The 17739-nt window shown below is 45.6% G+C and overlaps 7 protein-coding genes across 7 annotated transcripts; 4 read left to right on the plus strand and 3 right to left on the minus strand.

Annotated features, from left to right (window-relative positions):
* Positions 1 to 244: 244 nt before the first annotated feature.
* On the minus strand, positions 245 to 1622 carry SERLADRAFT_459162 (uncharacterized protein; the record flags this gene model as incomplete). Its single annotated transcript, XM_007314714.1, has 4 exons — positions 245 to 1120; positions 1181 to 1258; positions 1326 to 1458; positions 1546 to 1622. 4 exons carry the CDS (start codon positions 1546 to 1548, stop codon positions 465 to 467), a joined length of 870 nt encoding a protein of 289 aa, XP_007314776.1.
* Positions 1623 to 1762: 140 nt separating this feature from the next.
* Positions 1763 to 3267, minus strand: SERLADRAFT_459167 (uncharacterized protein; the record flags this gene model as incomplete). The annotated part of the gene is made up of 5 exons (XM_007314715.1): positions 1763 to 1965; positions 2032 to 2829; positions 2882 to 2923; positions 2972 to 3041; positions 3113 to 3267. 5 exons carry the CDS (start codon positions 3172 to 3174, stop codon positions 1942 to 1944), a joined length of 996 nt encoding a protein of 331 aa, XP_007314777.1.
* Positions 3268 to 4155: 888 nt separating this feature from the next.
* SERLADRAFT_359878 (uncharacterized protein) lies at positions 4156 to 6113 on the plus strand (the record flags this gene model as incomplete). Its single annotated transcript, XM_007314716.1, has 9 exons — positions 4156 to 4219; positions 4281 to 4466; positions 4519 to 4604; positions 4654 to 4923; positions 4984 to 5196; positions 5256 to 5363; positions 5420 to 5572; positions 5623 to 5813; positions 5887 to 6113. 8 exons carry the CDS (start codon positions 4373 to 4375, stop codon positions 5990 to 5992), a joined length of 1221 nt encoding a protein of 406 aa, XP_007314778.1.
* An 806-nt stretch (positions 6114 to 6919) lies between these two features.
* SERLADRAFT_354447 (uncharacterized protein) lies at positions 6920 to 9155 on the plus strand (the record flags this gene model as incomplete). Its single annotated transcript, XM_007314717.1, has 10 exons — positions 6920 to 7211; positions 7268 to 7534; positions 7594 to 7621; positions 7678 to 7734; positions 7788 to 7972; positions 8038 to 8221; positions 8347 to 8433; positions 8485 to 8572; positions 8623 to 8749; positions 8802 to 9155. 10 exons carry the CDS (start codon positions 6971 to 6973, stop codon positions 9011 to 9013), a joined length of 1476 nt encoding a protein of 491 aa, XP_007314779.1.
* Positions 9156 to 12063: 2908 nt separating this feature from the next.
* SERLADRAFT_434504 (uncharacterized protein) lies at positions 12064 to 12423 on the plus strand (the record flags this gene model as incomplete). Its single annotated transcript, XM_007314718.1, has 1 exon — positions 12064 to 12423. The coding sequence occupies one exon, from the start codon at positions 12064 to 12066 to the stop codon at positions 12421 to 12423; it is 360 nt and encodes a 119-aa protein (XP_007314780.1).
* Positions 12424 to 14326: 1903 nt separating this feature from the next.
* On the minus strand, positions 14327 to 14810 carry SERLADRAFT_380453 (uncharacterized protein; the record flags this gene model as incomplete). Its single annotated transcript, XM_007314719.1, has 2 exons — positions 14327 to 14491; positions 14553 to 14810. The coding sequence occupies 2 exons, from the start codon at positions 14755 to 14757 to the stop codon at positions 14397 to 14399; spliced, it is 300 nt and encodes a 99-aa protein (XP_007314781.1).
* On the plus strand, positions 14789 to 17129 carry SERLADRAFT_459173 (uncharacterized protein; the record flags this gene model as incomplete). The annotated part of the gene is made up of 11 exons (XM_007314720.1): positions 14789 to 15180; positions 15238 to 15504; positions 15564 to 15591; positions 15649 to 15705; positions 15760 to 15944; positions 16009 to 16197; positions 16251 to 16272; positions 16324 to 16410; positions 16464 to 16551; positions 16604 to 16730; positions 16785 to 17129. The coding sequence occupies 11 exons, from the start codon at positions 14868 to 14870 to the stop codon at positions 16985 to 16987; spliced, it is 1566 nt and encodes a 521-aa protein (XP_007314782.1).
* Between the last annotated feature and the right edge of the window lie 610 nt (positions 17130 to 17739).

The following is a 17739-nucleotide window of genomic DNA, read 5'->3' on the forward strand; positions in this document are numbered from 1 at the left end:
CTTATCTTCTTATCCCAGCTGATCCGCCTGATTATAGTCTGTTCTATTTCTGATCCGATTCTGATCACCAACGGCTCAGATCATCAGGTGGCCCAGGTAAGTTACAGACATTCGTAGGGTCTGATCTGGTTAAACGGATTTTTCCGACACAGTTCGCAGGGCGCGATCGAGTACAACGCCGTTAGACAATGACACAGGACTCGAAATAAAAGTGAAGTACATCCATAGAAATTCATGACTGTAGTGAACAACATATTGAATGATCCATTGATGACTGCTACTTGTGTATGTACGGAATGAGATGTTGTAGAGAATAGTGACAATGGGTGGACCCCCTAAAAGCTCGAGGAGCCTGGAAGTAACATGCACAGCAAAGCGAGAGGAATGAACAAGTGACCAGTCGACGGCATAAGGAATACCTAATACAACATCGTCCTTAGATCCCATAGTACAAAACACGTGTATCATAAGCGTTTAAGAGCCTTTTTACGTTTCTCCACTGCTGAGCCGGGTGCGGCTGATCTCTTGACCGCCTTCGTGGCAGCCGTAGCAGCGGCACTTAGACTGGACTGGCTAGCCAATCCAGCAACGTTTGAATCCGCTGTGCCCAGGGGTGAAGGAGACGTTACTCGCTCTTTACCGTCCTTACCGGACGATATGGACGAGGCAGAGTGAGATGAAGGTAAAGTGTTGGCAGGCGAAGATTGAAGTGGCTGAGGAGATGGAGAGGTCGACTTTCGCGGTGACGTGACATGCGTAGGCATTGGCAAAGTTATTGACTGAGGCGGTAGTGAGATTGTGGAAGTAGAAGGTGGTGAAGTATTATCGTTATCATCGGAAGAGGAGGTCGGCTCAAACTCTGGAGGACGAGTACGAGGCGTAGCATGGACACTTGTGATCAATTTGGCCCGATCGCAATAACTTTCATAGTTTTCCAATAGGAGCTTGCCTGCTTCCTCGTCCAGGGCCGACTCAGGGTTAGGGTAAATCAGGAGACATTTTACGGTGACCAATATATGGCCAATGCCGTAAGTCGATTTCCAGTCCTTCTTCAAAGTATTAACACAGATTTCGCCTGCCCCTGAGACATTGGGGTGAAATATCTTGGTTGCGAACCAACCTGAAGACAAATACAATGCCCGTCAAAGCAAAGTTGGCTTAAACAACAACAACAACTCACATTTAGGTGGTGCAGCTGGAAACTCCTCAGTGAATTTGAACCTCACTCGAAAATAACCACCAGCGTATGGTGTTCCTTCTGTGGCGCCAATGAATTGAGTTACGTGCTAAAAACAATCTATGCGAGGATAAGCAGATAAACGTACCTGGACCCTCGATAATACCAGTAACATCGAGCATATTATCATCGCTTGTCACAACCCGGATGCCTTCTGGAGGGTTGTTCTTCAGTTCGCTCAATTCACGCATCAAACGACGCATTGTAGCAGGTGTAACGGACTAAACCACATAAAAGATTAGCATTATGCATAAATATATAAGAGAAAAGTGTCGATGTCGTGGTCGACACGCCCAAACGCGACCTACCATGGTTGAATGTACAAATGTGGCTGGCAAAATCAGTGGTTGAAGTGGTTGGAAAGAAGACACTGACAATTAGTTCCGATTCAATCCCCGAAGATCCCGTGCATATCACGTGATAAGACCCTAACCCCATTTTAGCATAATTCCATCGTGTTCCCTTATTCGTTACAGTAAAAGTCCATGTCAGTACAGTGAGCAGGTATACAGGTGAGCATGATTGCTGCTGTTCAATGAATTCACTGTATAATGTGCACAGGTTTTAATAAAAATTCGAGATATTAAATGTCGTACAGTTCAGAATAAGTAACGATCCACTTCGCAACCAACACGATAAGCAATAGCAGAACAGCTAACACAACACACGTTATATATAGAAGCAATACCCTCAGCCTAAGAACATCAATCATTCATGGCAGCCAAATAACTCTGAAGCAAGGGCGGTCAGTAAGGAGCGACACCTTGCGAGAGTTTGAAAGTAGCTTGACTCACATCCCTTTCTTCTAGGAACTCCAGATACGTTAGCGCAGTAGCAACCCAAAAACTAGTGTCGACACCCATGACTCGCTCCTCTGCGCGGTCTATTTCAAGCAAACCAGTGACAGAGCGGACAGTAAGTATTGGCGTGCGATCGTGGAAGGCAAGGAGCGGGGTCGGCGTTGGAGGGACCAACTGTGACAGGCGATGATGACGAGCTTGAGATGAAGCACCGACCATATTAGGTTGTGGAGCAGACAGTTTCGAAAGAGGACACAGAGTGAAGGACGACGAGTGAGACGGCCTGTGGTTCTTGAAGAGAGATATTGCACGAGTAATATACGACGTCTGCTCTCCGTTCTCAGGCCGTGGAACATGCGGGGACGAATGTGGGGCAAACAAGAAATGCGAGATATGTGTAGGCTGTCTTCGATGTTTTTGTCGACTGAGAGGTTCTTCCGAAAGCTCGCCTAGCTTCGCGTTTATAGACTTTGGAGAAGGAGGACTAATTACGATGGGTACTGAAGGTGGTGTAGGGGGGTATGAGTGAACAGCAGTGGCGTCTGAAGTTCGGGTATGACTGGTATCTGTTGAAGATTTGCTCGTTGACGGTGGTGACTGATAAGCATAAAGCGCTGGAGCGCTAGTTCGACACGCAAACGATAGAGCTCCATCTGCGTAATTGGGAGAAGAGCGAGGAACTGGGATAAGTGATATGTACACCCCGGGTGGAAATGAAGGTGCACGGATTCGAATATACCATCCACGCTTTGGCCGATGGATAGTCCAGCAAATAGTGGAAGTTTCGTTGTGCTATTGAGATGGTTTAGTATAAGTGAAGTAAAGGTCTGATTGCAGTACTCACAACGACATGTTCTATGATTTCAGCATCGAATAGAAACCTTTCCTTAACTGTAATGAGTTCGCTGTTACAATGCAAACTAAAAGCAGATACCTTGTACCATATCACCTTATCTGAGTTCTCTGCCAAGACATTGACCCGCAAGTCAGAGAGAACGTCCGAGCTAATGAGTAATACCGTAAAGAGATCAGATAATAAAGTCAAACAGCTATACAGTAATCCGAGCTCACGAACCTTTGTACGACATATCTCGATAAGTTTGGGTTGTGTAGAAGTTGTCCACCTACATAACTCATCAGAAGTAGCAGATCTCTTCAGTAAAATGTCGATATTGAGCAACGAAAATCTGCAGCCGAAAGCAACGAAAAGCGCTGGATGTGCCGTAGTGGGAAGTAAAAACGGTGAATGGTCGTGAAGTGCCATTCGCTAAAGCTTCAAATTCAGACCGCATTCGGTCGGTGGCTGTGTCCCACTGTTCCTTCGAGTCCCGCGGCAGCATTCAGCACTCTTGCCTATATCTTTTTATTTCTCAAGCTTGGTCTCTTTTCCTTGAATGCCACCTGGGCCTGCTTTTGGCTGGCTATGTGTCTTTCATTCTGTCGTAGACATTTCTCTTCGCACAGCCCAAATCAAGGCCGCCCAAGTCTATCCGAGGCCCTCTGCAGCTGGCGCGATTTCTAGGAAACGAAAGCGGGATGCATATAGCTATAAAGACGCCTCGATACCAGCCAATCTAGACTTAGATTCTGTAGATGGTTCATCAGCTGAACGCTCTTCTTTTTCTCAAACCACTTCGAGTCCGGACGTCAGCACGCATCCGCCAGAAGTATACACCGAAAACACGACTTCGTTAAATGGCACAGACGCAACTGCATACGCGTTTCCCTCCTCATATTCCTCTCCCATTGATTCGTCAAGTCGACGCGGTTTGGTTGATGATGCTGAAGTAGCAGAATCTCCCAACTTTTCAACAGACACCGCCACGGACTCGCTAGCCCAGGAGGTTCGTCCCTTTCTTTTCTACTATTAGTCCTGTCTATGCGATGGAGTAATGAAAGTCATCGTTACTAATCCACGGGCCCATGGTTGTAAACTACGCTTGTAATGAAAAATGTGGAACATGAGGATACCTTCTATATTCCGAGCACCGATCCTCTGAACTTCCTCCATTTGATTATGCACTACTTGTGACCTACCCAACTCACCAACGTTCCACTTTTTAGATATCTCAAAACTCAACCAACCCCACTCAGTCCCAACCACCAGACACTATCATTTCTCGTAATCTGCAATCATCAAAGGTTCCTTCCTCGCGAATAGGCCGACTTTTTCATTACGGAGGTTTGTTCGTTAAACCAAATTTTGTTTCGCTGCCTTTACTGACGTTTTGCTCCATATGTAGGCCTTGCTGCATCGTTAGGCTATGGCGCCGCATCGGAAATTATCCGTCGTTCTGCTAACTCATCTGGAGACGCTCCAGCCCAGCAATCTCTGATGATGACGGAGGCGAATATCAAGCGGCTTGTAGACAAACTGTCTCAAATGAGAGGCGCCGCTCTGAAACTTGGCCAGTTTATGAGTATACAAGGTCTGTCTTTCACCATACTTGAATTTTAGAGAGTCAACTTATAGGCTTGTAGACACGCATCTATTACCGCCTGATGTGGACAAAATATTTAGACGAGTACAAGATAGTGCCCACTACATGCCAGACTGGCAGATGGAGGTATTTGATGATTCAGTACTTTCAGCACCTTGATAATTGACAGATGTAGGATGTTCTAACCGCCTCCCTCGGTCATTCTTGGGCAGACAACTTTGCGTCATTTTCTCGTGTGCCCTTTGCTGCAGCCTCTATCGGCCAAGTACACCATGCTGTACTAGCCGCGTCATCGTCACCAACTGGTTCTGAGGAGACTGTCGCTGTCAAAATTCAGTTTCCCAATATAGCAAACTCGATAAAGAGTGACCTAGGATATGTCAAAATGCTCCTAACTGCAGGTAGACTGCTGCCTAAAGGTTTATTCCTGGATAGAACGATTGAAGTAAGGCTGCTTAGTTTCTCGCACGATGACATAGTATGCTGATTATTTTCATCGTTCTAGGTCATGAAAGACGAACTTGCAGATGAATGCGACTACTCTCGAGAAGCCTCTTATCTTAGGAAGTTTGAGTCTCATCTGGGCGGGGACTCTAGATACAGGGTACCTTGGGTATGGGAACATAGCACAGAGCGCGTACTGGTCATGGAATATGTCGAAGGCATAAGCGTGGGCGATCCAGCGATCAGTCTATTAAGCCAGGGTGAAAGAGATCAGGTACGAATGATTTTCATTTGCCCCAGCTAGCCCGATTGTGACTCTTTGAGCGTCGGCAGATCGCTGCACTTGTGATTCAGTTGTGTCTCAAAGAACTATTCGAATTCAGAGTCATGCAAACCGACCCAAATTGGACCAATTTCTTGTGGAACACAAAATCGTCACAGGTGAGATCATGGCTACAGTAATGACTTTCTTCACATAATTAAACACCATCGATCAGCTTGCGCTCGTGGACTTTGGTGCTACAAGGGAGTATACAAAGGACTTTATGGACTCATGGTTACGACTACTGCAGGCTGCTGCCTCGGAGGATAGGGCTGCCTGTATAGAGTGGAGTCTCAAATTAGGATACGTTACTGGCGAAGAAAACGAAGTATGATCGCCTTCATCAAGTAGACGTACTAGTACTAATATACTCTTTAGGTCATGCTAAACGCCCATATCGATTCCATGGTTCTACTCGCTACGCCTTTCAAAGCCTCAACTCCCCAACCATTCACATTTGGGCCAGGTTCCCAGTGGGCGGAAATTACCACCAAGATCCGAAACCAAATACCTGTAATGCTCAAACACAGACTTACCCCTCCCCCACGGGAAACGTACAGTCTGAATCGGTGCGTAACTCATTCACCTGCCCGAAAGCGTGCTATTTTTGATTTTTCGGGAACTATGACGGTAATTATCCAGGAAATTGAGCGGGGCATTCCTACTTGCGTCGAGATTGAATGCGACAGTGGATACGAAGAGCTTGTGGGACAGCGTGGTCAAGGGTAGTAAAGATACAGAAGAATAACCAGTTCTTTAACAGTTAACATTGTTCCCTCCTCTTCTGCGTTTACGTATACGCGGCCTTTGGCTATATCTCGCCACGAAGTCACTTGTGGTCCTGGTACGAGCAGTGGCGAATTCGTGTGCTCCGGGATTATCGATCAATCATTTGATAACTGGATAAAAGATTCTTACTCTTGTGTGAACTACTGTCACAGGTCCATGATCCCGCTTTTCTAGAACGGATATAACCGGGTTCAACGTTCAAGCTTATTCAATGCCGCGGCTTAGCTAACACGGAGTCAGATTCGGAAAACATGCATTAATCATGGACAACCTTGAAAGCTAATATATACAGTTCAATACAAAACGACGACGTACATTCAAAGTACCAGCAAAACGCCCCGCGATCTACTTGCACAGCGATAATGCCAGTGATACCTACCCCGAGAGTGACTAGGAGCGACCTCCGAGTTTGGCTAAAGCAGAAGGCTTGCTCTGGCGAATCCACGATGTATTCTTGAAGAAGTGTTCGAAGAGACGGTCACGGTATCGGAGGTAAGTGTTAAAATTCATGTGTATACTATAAATACAGAGAATTCTACTCGGGTGGAAGTAGGATTCTGTCCTCAAATAGCGTTACTTACTTCTTTGCAATCTTTGTGGGTTATCATGACCACGAGGTGCATCATTTTATGTCAATGCATCAAATGGGGTGAATGCAAGGAGTAGTCGCTTTTTGTGTGCATAGGTGGTAGCTCCTTTTCGAAAGTAGGCTCTCTTCTCTGGATATCAACAACGGTATGCGGCCCCCAACTTCCTTGGAATTTACTATATAACCAGAGCCAGAGTATGGTGCGATCCCTCAGCTTTCCTAGATAGCGAGCTTTACCCATCCTCTGTCCCTCCAAAACTACCCCGAATGATTCCCTCTCGTTTACTCAAGCTCTTGCTTGCGTGTTTGGCGTTGGGCTCGTATGCTCTTGCCGCTATACCGGATGTCATGTCCAGAGGCCACGTCTCTATTCCAAAGGTTCCCGCGTCCAAAAATCTTGTCTATGATCGCAACGGAACCTTGTTGCCAGCTTTAGACACTGTGTATTACTTTAATCAACTGATTGATCACAACAACCCTGGCTTGGGGACATTTCGACAACGATACTGGACAACTTGGGAGTTCTACGAGGCGGGCGGTCCTATCATTTTGATGACCCCCGGTGAAACCAGCGCAGAAACTACAGAAGGTACAGAAAGTCTTGAATTAAATCACGTCTTCATGTTCAATCTAACCACATCCCAGCTTCCCTGGGTTTCTTGACTAACGCGACTATAAACGGCCTCATAGCTCAGCAAGAGAGCGGAGCGACAATTCTTCTTGAACATCGGTTTTTTGGCTTTTCCAACCCTTATGATAATCTGACCACCCAAAGTCTCGCGCTCCTTACTATTCAGCAGGCCATCGATGACTTGGTCTACTTCGCACAGAATGTAGATCTGCCCATGCCAGGTGGCGACCAGGTTAAGCCTCATCAAGCGCCTTGGGTTTTAATTGGAGGCAGCTATCCAGGTACGATGCCTTTTCCGTGTGAAACTCAAGTAACCATTCGTATTTATCTATGACATCAGGTGCATTGACGGGTTGGACGATGGTTAAGTCAGTATATCGATTAATTTGACAATGCTTACACTCACCTGTTCCCTTGTTTCTAGCAAGCCAGGTATCTTCTGGGCAGGATACTCTTCGTCTGGAGTCGTTGAAGCTATCACGTAACGTTGTGCAGTTCGGTGCTCCTATTCATGCTGATATTTATATTTCCCAGTGATTTCTACGACTATTTCAAACCGATTCGTGAGTATATGCCCCAGAACTGCTCAGCTGATGTCGAAGCTGTAATCGCCTACCTCGACGCGGCTTACGCACAAAACTTCACTCCTGCATTGGATTACCTCAAGTCTGCGTTTGGTTTAACTGGCCTCTCGTATGTGGATGATTTTGCCGCTACATGTAAGTTAGAAATTGCCATTGTAATGGTTTATCTAGTCCAATGGCTTACACTTTACACTTTTAAGTGCGCATCAACTTGTATGCTTGGCAGGACTATCAACCGACCAATCAATATACGGCTTTCTCCCGATTCTGTGACGCCCTTGAAGTTAATAACGGTGTCAGTGCGAATGCGTCAGGTTGGGGAATTACCCACGCAATCAACGCGTGGGGCACGTTTTGGCAAGTTAATAACTACGGTCCTAGTGAGTGAAGAATTCAATATCCCAATTTCGACTAGATATTGAGATATGTCAAGTATGTGGAAACTTTAGCGCCAAGTAGTATTTTTTTATTGCATGAATCCCATGTTGTTTACTTACCATTTGACGCAGTGACTGTCTTGGGACTCACAACTCCTCCTTGCCTTGGTACCATTACACAACAGTCAACAACTGGCATCGTTCATGGCTCTGGATGCTGTAAGCTTACAGAATCACGGCTTTATTGTAGGATTGACCATTTCCCGGCAGCTGCAACCAGTTGGGCTTTTCAATGGTAGGCCCTCCTGAAGGTCAACCTGCTATCGTGAGTCGTATTGTTCAGCCCGCATACGCCCAAGTGAGTCCTGCCTATAAGAAAAAATTATCGTTGCTAATACAATTTGGCAGAGAGCATGTGTGAATTATTTCCCTGAAGTGTTCAGTGCACCCCGTCCTCCCACCACAGAGGAGACTAATGCAGAGTACGGGGGATGGAACCTGACAGTCGACAGACTCTTCTCTGCCAACGGCCTTCGTATGTTATTTTCCCATTCTAGGCAAGGTTATTGTGATTATTCTTGCACTAGGTGACCCTTGGCTTGAAGCCACCATATCTGCAGACGGTGTGAACAAACCGAGCAACGTGAATTTCCAGCCTGTTTACGAGACTGATGCCTTCCACTGTTCGGACCTTGTCACTGTGTACGGTTATTACGATGTTACTGTCAGGAATACCCAACTTGCCGGTCTCTCGTCCATGAGGACTTGGCTCTCGCAGTGGAAAGCACCTGCATTGTAATGGTAGCCCCGAGACGTTGCTGGTTTGCAGGGACGTTGTGACAGAAGGAACTTTTTGGTACTACGATATGGTGACAGGAAGGAATGTTTCACATTTTCGAGTGCAATGTAAGTAAATGCGAGTAAATTTCATGTTATGTTTCGTGCACAGGAGAGTGAGTGGAAGAGCGATCACCGGTTGTGATTTGTAGGGTCGAAGTATCAGGGTCGAAAGCAGTTCAAAATCGACCTCAAGCCCCAAGATCAGTGGAATTAAAATTCTGGATATTTGTTATGGTGGTCCACCAACAATAACGATGGATTCTCGGCTCACGAATCGATGATCACTTTCACGGAAAAAACCGACCTCCGAATCGGGTTGAACAAGGCTCGATGTAGTTTCGTTACCCCAGACAATATAGAGCATGTGCGCGAGATACCCTAGTGCCTGCGAGCGGAGTTTGAATCTGAGGCAAAAAAGTGGTAAGGTTTGCTCGCGCAACGATGCTCTACTATCGTTGGACACCGGATGCAACCAGTAAGAGATATGCACTTGGGCCTCCAGAGGCTCAACGATCACTGTACAGGTAGCTAGAAAATTGTCAGATGTAGAATATAGTATAGAGAATATAATTGTGAAAGAATTTAGTGAATAGCTTATCTGTAGCAACAACGACAGACCTGACACTATGCTCTTGAACTCCAGAAGTGTGAATTTTGAGGGAAAGATGGCCAGATTTGACCAGATCTCGTGCTGGGAATATTGCAATATCTTTCTAGAAAATGTCAATAGGTAGGCCCCTACAGTGCCAGATACTTACTGAGCTGATTGGGGCCTCAAAACGTCTGGAGAAACGAAAACAATGATGGAGTCGTGACTAGGCGACCAAAACAGGCAATCACACACCAAGATAATCAATCAAGGACTGCTAGCTCCACTTCAGTACATACCGCACATACCACCAGTGTCAGGACTTGGTGTGACCTGGCAGAATTTGACTTGTAAGCTCCGCCTGATTTGGTCTGTGAGTGCCGCTGTGACCCAGTGTGACCAGAAATTGCAGAACCATTCCAAAACATGTGTCGTCTTTTTGGTTTTGTTCCACTGCTCCAATGCCTCAAGTTCTTGCTTATTTTTCTACATAGGCAGCTAGAAAACTAAAAATTATATCTACTGGTCAAGTTCCGACAGTCTAAAGCTCAACAACTGGTGAGTTATTCAACTTCTCCCCAGACCAATTGCACCTATTTTCCAACGATAGTATAATGTCTGGTGCATTTGGTACAGAAGGGGGTAGGTCTAGTTATGTGACTATGCACATAGCCAAAAATGTCTGTTGATCATGTACTATGAAAACCTCGTTTAGGCATATCTGTGCTTCTGATGAAAACCAACTCGGAGAAGACTCATGCCAGCTTGCATGAGAAAGAATCTGTTTGGTCATTACAACTACTGAACAATGCTCGTGAACACAAGTACAAGACACAAAAATACAATTCTACAACTACCCGCTGCAAGATCCACAATGATCTCCACTCTCGTTGTAACCAGGAACCTTATAGCTGGCAACTCGACGTGGCTGAAGCTTTGATCTTGGGACTTGACTGCTCAGTCATTGCACCAACAGGTGCAGGCAAAACAATGCCCTTTGTTATGCCATTGTTTGTTCATCCTGAAAAACATGTCATTGTCATATCACCTCTTAATGTTCTTGAAGAAGACCAGGTATGCACGGCTATTTATTGCTTTGTATTTTCTTATATATATATCACCACAAGGCTAATAGGTTCGGAGGGATGAAGCTGTCAGCCATTGCAGTCAATGGTGAAACATATAACAAGGCACTCCATGAGGTCAGTGTCTCTTGAGTCCGTGTTCATTTCCACTGAGTTCCGGAAAAGGATCTACTTAAACGAAAAGATCAAGTTGTTATCACATCTCCAGAGATGTGTCTCTTACATGATCAATTTTGCCAGCTCATTAGTACACCCTACTTTGCAGCACATCTGGCTGCAGTTATAATCGATGAAGCCCACTGCATATCTCAGTGGGGAGACAAATTCCGTGAGGAACCTTATGAGCTTTCATACCAAGCCATGTGCCTTTCTTGGTGACTTCCGCTACACTACCTGCTTGAGTTCTTGCTGATAGTCGTTCAACCTGTCATAATGACCCACTGAATTGCTATCATGTCAACCTGGGTGTTGATTGGCCTAATATATCCTGGGAAGTTAGACACATGTCTGCTGGAAAATCTGACCTGGACTCCTTGACATTTGTACTCCCGAAAAGCTGTGGTGGTGCAGCCGATGACAATGGATATAAACAGATGTTGGTATTTGGGGATGACATCAATACACTGATGGTGGCATGCAAATGGATTAGAGAAAACTCACCACTGGAGATACAACATCAGGTTGCAGTCTATCATTCCCGCCGAAGTGTCAAAGCCAAATCAATACTAATGAAGCAGTTCTGAGAAGGAACAATCAAGGTTTTACTAGCAACCGAAGCTGCTGGCATGGTATGGAGTCCTTCTATGTCCGGGAACAGCTTTCTTACCAATAATACAAGGGGGTGACATGCCACACATTGAATGGGTTGTGCAGTTCATGGCACCTGCAAATTTGTCTGTGTGGATGCAGCGAGCTGGACGAGCTGGTCACAACACAAATTTATTAGCCAGAGTATTTTTATTGGTGCAACCTACTGTATTCCAGGAAAAAAGCACTACCAAAAAAAAAGGCCTGGAGAAAATGAAGATATTGTATATGTCAAGGAAGTGGAAGAAGGCTTACGCACCTGGATCCAGACAAAAAGCTGCCAATGAGACGTAGCAGATGAATATTTTGGCTGTGGTGGACAAAAACAGCGTGAGTGTGAAACCGTGTGTACGTTGAACCAGGCGTGACTTGTGACCTGCCTTCTCAGCTCCCACCGGTGCATGTTGTGACAACTGAACTCAACAGCACCTCGCGACCAAACATCCAACAACACCCCCAAACCGTTCAAAATGTCCAGCCAACAATTGCACCCCCAGCAAGAGTCCCGAGTGAAACGGCAAACACCCCATGGTCACTGCGACATCCGGTCCTTTGACTCAGTGTGAGAAGCACTTTAAAGCGGCCAAAGTCCTCCTTACCAACTGGCGGTTTGAAATGTGGATGAACGGTTATGCTGAGGCAGTTCCTTATGGCCCAGAGGGGCTGCTTCCAGAGCCTGTTCTCCACAAACTCGCTGCCAAGTGTGTTCATAACCTCCCAGGGTTGTGTGACAGTGGCTGGAGTCCATTTTCAGTGGAGCGCCATGGTGACAACGTCCTGGCACGGCTCGATGTTTTTGACCGAGCGTTTAGTGCCACCAAAGAAATTGAAAGGCAGGAAAGAGCTGCAAAGAGAAAGCAGGAGATAGCTGAGCGTAATGCACACTAAAGAAGAATGCGCCAAAGCCGCTGCGTCCGTCACGGGCAAAAAAAGCACCAGTGCTGGGACAGTCTCAGATTGACAACCATACATTTAGACCGCAAATCTTTAACCCTGTAAGTTTGTATTTTTTCGAGAACGTAGTTCTGAGTGGAGGTTTTCCAACAGGAGTTGGTCTTCTTCTGAGTAGAAGTCTGATCTTAGGAGTCTAGCTTTGTAAGCGTAAACTGCGTAGAATCGTATTAGAGAATACTACTGCTGTTACATGGTATTTATAAGGGAAAGGAATCGGTGATAGGAGTTAGGTCCTATCTAGGGCAGGTCCGTCTGTTGAGGACTAAGTACTATAATAGGTACTGTGAATGCAAGAGGAACAGAAGTGTACGTGAAGGAAATGAGTCATCAGTCTGATGGTATAACCGATGAGTAAAAAGAAATGAGTAGTCCTTAAATGTCCAATAGAGATCGTAACAACCCCCCCCTACATCAAATGCACCAGATCCTTCAGGCTCCTCCACAGCCACTGTTCCGAGAGAGGAGGACTTAATCCTAGAGATATAATGATGAGATTAGATATGATAAGATAATAATTCAAAGTCAGCACAACTTTATTCCTCGCTCTCTCTCCACAGCGGCTGCAAATTAACATTTGTAAACAATGGCTCGCCACAGTGACAGTGATGAGTCTCAATGTTGGACACCAAAAAACAATTGCAGACTAATTAATAATGTTTTACCACATGCCAATTTAGGCAAGTAAGTTCGAAGCACTGGCAATTGGTAATCTCAGTGTTCATGTTCACTTTTGCCAGTGTCTCCACATTCTGCTGCCCAAGTTTATGTTCAATTAAGAACTTCTGGGAAGTGTCTAGCCACTTGCTGAGAGCTAACAGGGACAGAACTAGAGTCCAGTATGAGTAACTAAAGAATAGGAATACTGGACTCTGCAATACTAGTCCGAAGTTTTGTAAACAAAGGTAAACAAATCAGCCACAAAGGCGAAATTATAGAATGCTCAGTGAATACTGAACAATAGAGCAAAAAGAATAAAGAGGAAAGTGATTTAGAAAGAAAGGAAAATAGATAGCACAAATAGGTGCAGAATCACCAAAACTAACAGTTTACTGCCATTTTTCCATGTGTTTGGGCCTAAGTATGAGAGGTATCATAAATGTGTAACGGTCACACAGAACATCACACGTAGTAGTAGGGAAATGAGAGAGCTCTCGAGTCAGTCCAAATCACAGTTTAAGGTCTACTGGTGTATTCAAAATTGACTGGGGAGTTCTACGACAAGAGGGTCCTTTATATATGAAACGAAAGTAGGCTAAGTCATAAAAGGCGAACAAGTGACTAGCGAGTAATGACAGTAAAATTATGGCTCGGTTTCTGGAATAAGGAATGTGACGCAAGCAAGACTAAGGCAGGTATGAATAAGCAACAATGTGATTCAAGACTAGTGACGGTTGAGTTACAACCGTTACATGTTGTTCCCAAACCTGTCCTGCAATCAATATAACATCATTCCCTCCTTAGCAAGCACTTGTCCAACTTTGGCCTGCCAAAAACATGGATAGGAGCCTGGCTTTTGCTGGGTTATCCTACAGATGCCAGTAAAGGAGTTTAAATCCTGCCTGGCCATCAACATACATCACTGGACTGCAAAATTAGTAATCGTACTGTAATTCGAAAAACAATTAACATTTTTCGATGTCCGACAATGATGCTCGTCTGTGGCGAGCCATTGTTTACAAATGTTAATTTGCAGCCGCTGTGGAGAAAGAGCGAGGAAATAAAGTTGTGCTGACTTTGAAATTATCGTAATCATGTGACTATCTATTAATAAGCCTTGTCCCGAGCTCCTTACCACTCATCCTCCTCTCTCGAAACAGTGGCTGTGGAGGAGCCTGCAGATCCTTAGGAGGAGAAATCAACGAGTGAACTTTACCATTTTTTGCCTCAGATTTAAACCTCGACTCCTCCTAAGGATCTGGGCTTCCGAGATTAGGCTCGATGCTGTAGATGTATGATTCTTGAAGAAGTTTTTGTGTTTGAGAAGGCGGTATTCCAGGTTGCAGTGAGTTATTATGAGAAGCATCTAGTGCTCCTACAGATGCTAATAGCGAATTATCTGCCAGTTTTGTCCTTGGTGGTGTGTTGGAGTAGTACTACCACATCTGGCAGCATGTGCGCGAGGAATAGTAGCTTTCGTACCTCCAGGCGACTCTTACTCTTCTGTGAATCAAGTGAAGACGTCGTTTCCTCAGAGTCGAACAATGGTGCTCCAGCCTTTCTCTTTCTGATAATCGACAACAGCATGCTGTCCACAACTTCTACTTCCATGGAATCTACGTGCCTATTGGCATATAATAAGAGCCAGTTCGCGATGACATTCCTCAGCTTTCCTGGATAACGAGCTTCAGCTATCGTCTGCTCCTCGAAAATTACCTCGAATGGCTTCCTCTTGGTTATTCAAGTCTCTGCTTGCGTCGTCAGCAATGAGCTCTGTTTCTCTTGCTTCTATACCGGATGTCACGTTCAGAGGCCGTGCTTCTATTCCAAAGATTTCCGCATCCAAAGGTCCTGTCTATGATCGCAATGGAACCTTGTTGCCGGCTTTAGACACCGTGTACTACTTTAATCAACTGATTGATCACAACAACCCAGGCTTGGGGACATTCCAACAGCGATATTGGACGACCTGGCAGTTCTACAAGTCGGGGGGTCCTATCGTTTTGATGACTCCCGGCGAAGCCAATGCAGAAGGTATCGTAGTCCCTTTCATTCGATCTGATCTTTGAACTTACGTCCTTTGCGCAACAGATTATACGGGTTACTTGACCACCGGTGCTATCAACGGTCTCATTGCCCAGCAAGAGAACGGTGCGACAGTCCTTCTTGAACATCGGTTTTTTGGCTTCTCCAATCCTCGTGACAATCTGGCGTCAGAAAGCCTCGAACTTCTGACTATTCAGCAGGCCATCGATGATTTGGCCTACTTTGCAGAGAACGTAGATTTCCTCATACCAGGTGGTGACCAGGTCAAACCTCATCAAGCGCCTTGGGTCTTAATCGGTGGCAGCTATAGTGGTACGAAGTCTTTTTCCTGGGATGATCAATCTTTCATTCGTTCATGTCTGTGTGTTTAGGTGCGTTGACGAGTTGGACAATGGTCAAGTCAGTGTATAAAATTACAGTGCGAACATTCACGCTCACCTGTTCAACCCTTTCTAGTAAGCCGGGTGTATTCTGGGCAGGGTACTCTTCGTCAGGAGTCGTTGAGGCTATCACGTAATGTCGTACCATTCTCTGGCTCCTATAGATACTGACCACAACGTTGGTCAGTGATTTTTACGACTACTTCACACCAATTCGCAAGTACATGCCCGCCGGCTGCGCAGCGGATGTCGAAGCTGTAATCGCTTACCTTGACGAGAGTGACGCGCATGGCAATGCTACTGCATTGAATGACCTTAAATCTGCATTTGGTTTAACTGGCCTCTCGCACATAGATGACTTTGCGTCTGCATGTACGTTCGCGATTGTGGTGGCTCAGCATGTCTCTGCTAAGCGTCATGACTAACGTCTTTGTAGTGCGCACCAACTTGTTTGACTGGCAGAAGTATCAGCCAAGTAAAGAGATACAGCATGGGGCGTTGTTCTCCCAATTCTGTGATGCTCTTGAAAACGTTACTGGCGTTGTCGCGGGTCCATCGGGCAGGGGACTTGACCATGCTATCATTGCATGGGGCGCATTCTGGAAAAATACCTACTACAAGTCTAGTGAGTGATTCATTTAATACCTTGACAATAATCAAGTATTGAGATATAACCAGTATGCGGACAGGAGAACGCTGAGTGAGTCATGTTCTTTCTTTGCATACACGTTCGCTTACCACTTTGGCAAAGTGACTGTCTGGGGAGTCATGACCCCACCTTTGGTTACTACAGTGACACAAGCGTCAATAACGCTGACCGTTCATGGCTATGGATTGTGTGAGTATACGAAATCACGACTTTTGGAGCAAGGCTGACCAATTCCCTCGCAGCTGTAACCAGGTTGGTTTCTATCAGGTAGGCCCTCCTGAAGGTCAGCCTGCTATCGTGAGCCGTATTCTTCAGCCCACATACGCCGAAGTGAGTCTTGCCTATAAAGAAAATTTATCATTGCTAACACAGCTTGGGGCAGAGAGAATGCGTGAATTATTTCCCTCAAGCGTTCAGTGCACCCCGTCCGCCCACCACTCAGGAGACTAATGCAAAGTACGGTGGATGGAACCTAACAGTCGACAGGCTCTTCTCTGCCAATGGCCTTCGTATGTTATTTCCCCCGATTTAAGCAACCAATATCGTGAATTGTATTTTCCCAGTTGACCCTTGGCGAGGAGCCACTATGTCTGCAGATGGCGTGAACAAGCCGACTAATGTGGATTTACAGCCGGTCTACGAGAGTAATGGATTCCACTGTTCAGATCTCGTCACTGAGTATGGTAGCATAGACCCTACTATTGCGAAGGTGCAAGCTGCTGGCCTGTCGTATATGAAGACTTGGCTCTCGGAGTGGAAAGCGTAAAGCTCGTAAGGGTGTTTTGAAATGGTATTGGGGTGTTGAGATGCTGCGACCGAAGATGTTTCTTGACGGTAGTGTACTGTACACATGGGAACGATAGTTGACGCAGAAGTGAATAAATTTTGCGTTGTGGAAAACCACGGGGCGCACAGCATCGAGGGAAAAGTCAGAAGAGTGATCCCCGATCGTGATTCTTAGCAGCCCCATGTTTACCCCATCTTACCCCATTTGTGTGTTAAACGGTCGTCCACACGCCAAAGAAGTGCGAGAGAATGGTCATAAGTGTACGGTTCCGCATGTCTCCAGGTATTGCCAAGAAAAATGGTATTTTGAGTAGATGTTATATCACTTTTTCTTCGATCATGATCAAGTCCATCGAATGGGGAATCATGATGAAAAACCGTTGCGGGCGTTGATTGGAATTTGTTTGCGGTGTTTGCAGTCCCAGACGTGATAATGAGAAGCCATTGACACTGACCAAGGTAGCAAGACTAGTGCTATTTTAAATAAGAGAGACCTGATGAGACACATTTGAAACCACAGTGAAATACGAACATTTTAGTATGTTTTACGATCGCATCAAAGCCGTTATGGCGGGGAAGGTATGATTACCATATATGGCAGTGGGTTTCTTGGCTTGATGGTCCGAATACGAACCTTCCGATATTTTTGCAGGGTCCATGTTCGCTTTCAGTGGACTCATAAGAGAACGTTTTTGAAATGTAGGCTTTTTCTCTCCAAGCTCTGACGTGAGC

Source organism: Serpula lacrymans, assembly GCF_000218685.1.
Source record: "Serpula lacrymans var. lacrymans S7.9 unplaced genomic scaffold SERLAscaffold_3, whole genome shotgun sequence".
Lineage (NCBI taxonomy): Eukaryota > Fungi > Basidiomycota > Agaricomycetes > Boletales > Serpulaceae > Serpula > Serpula lacrymans.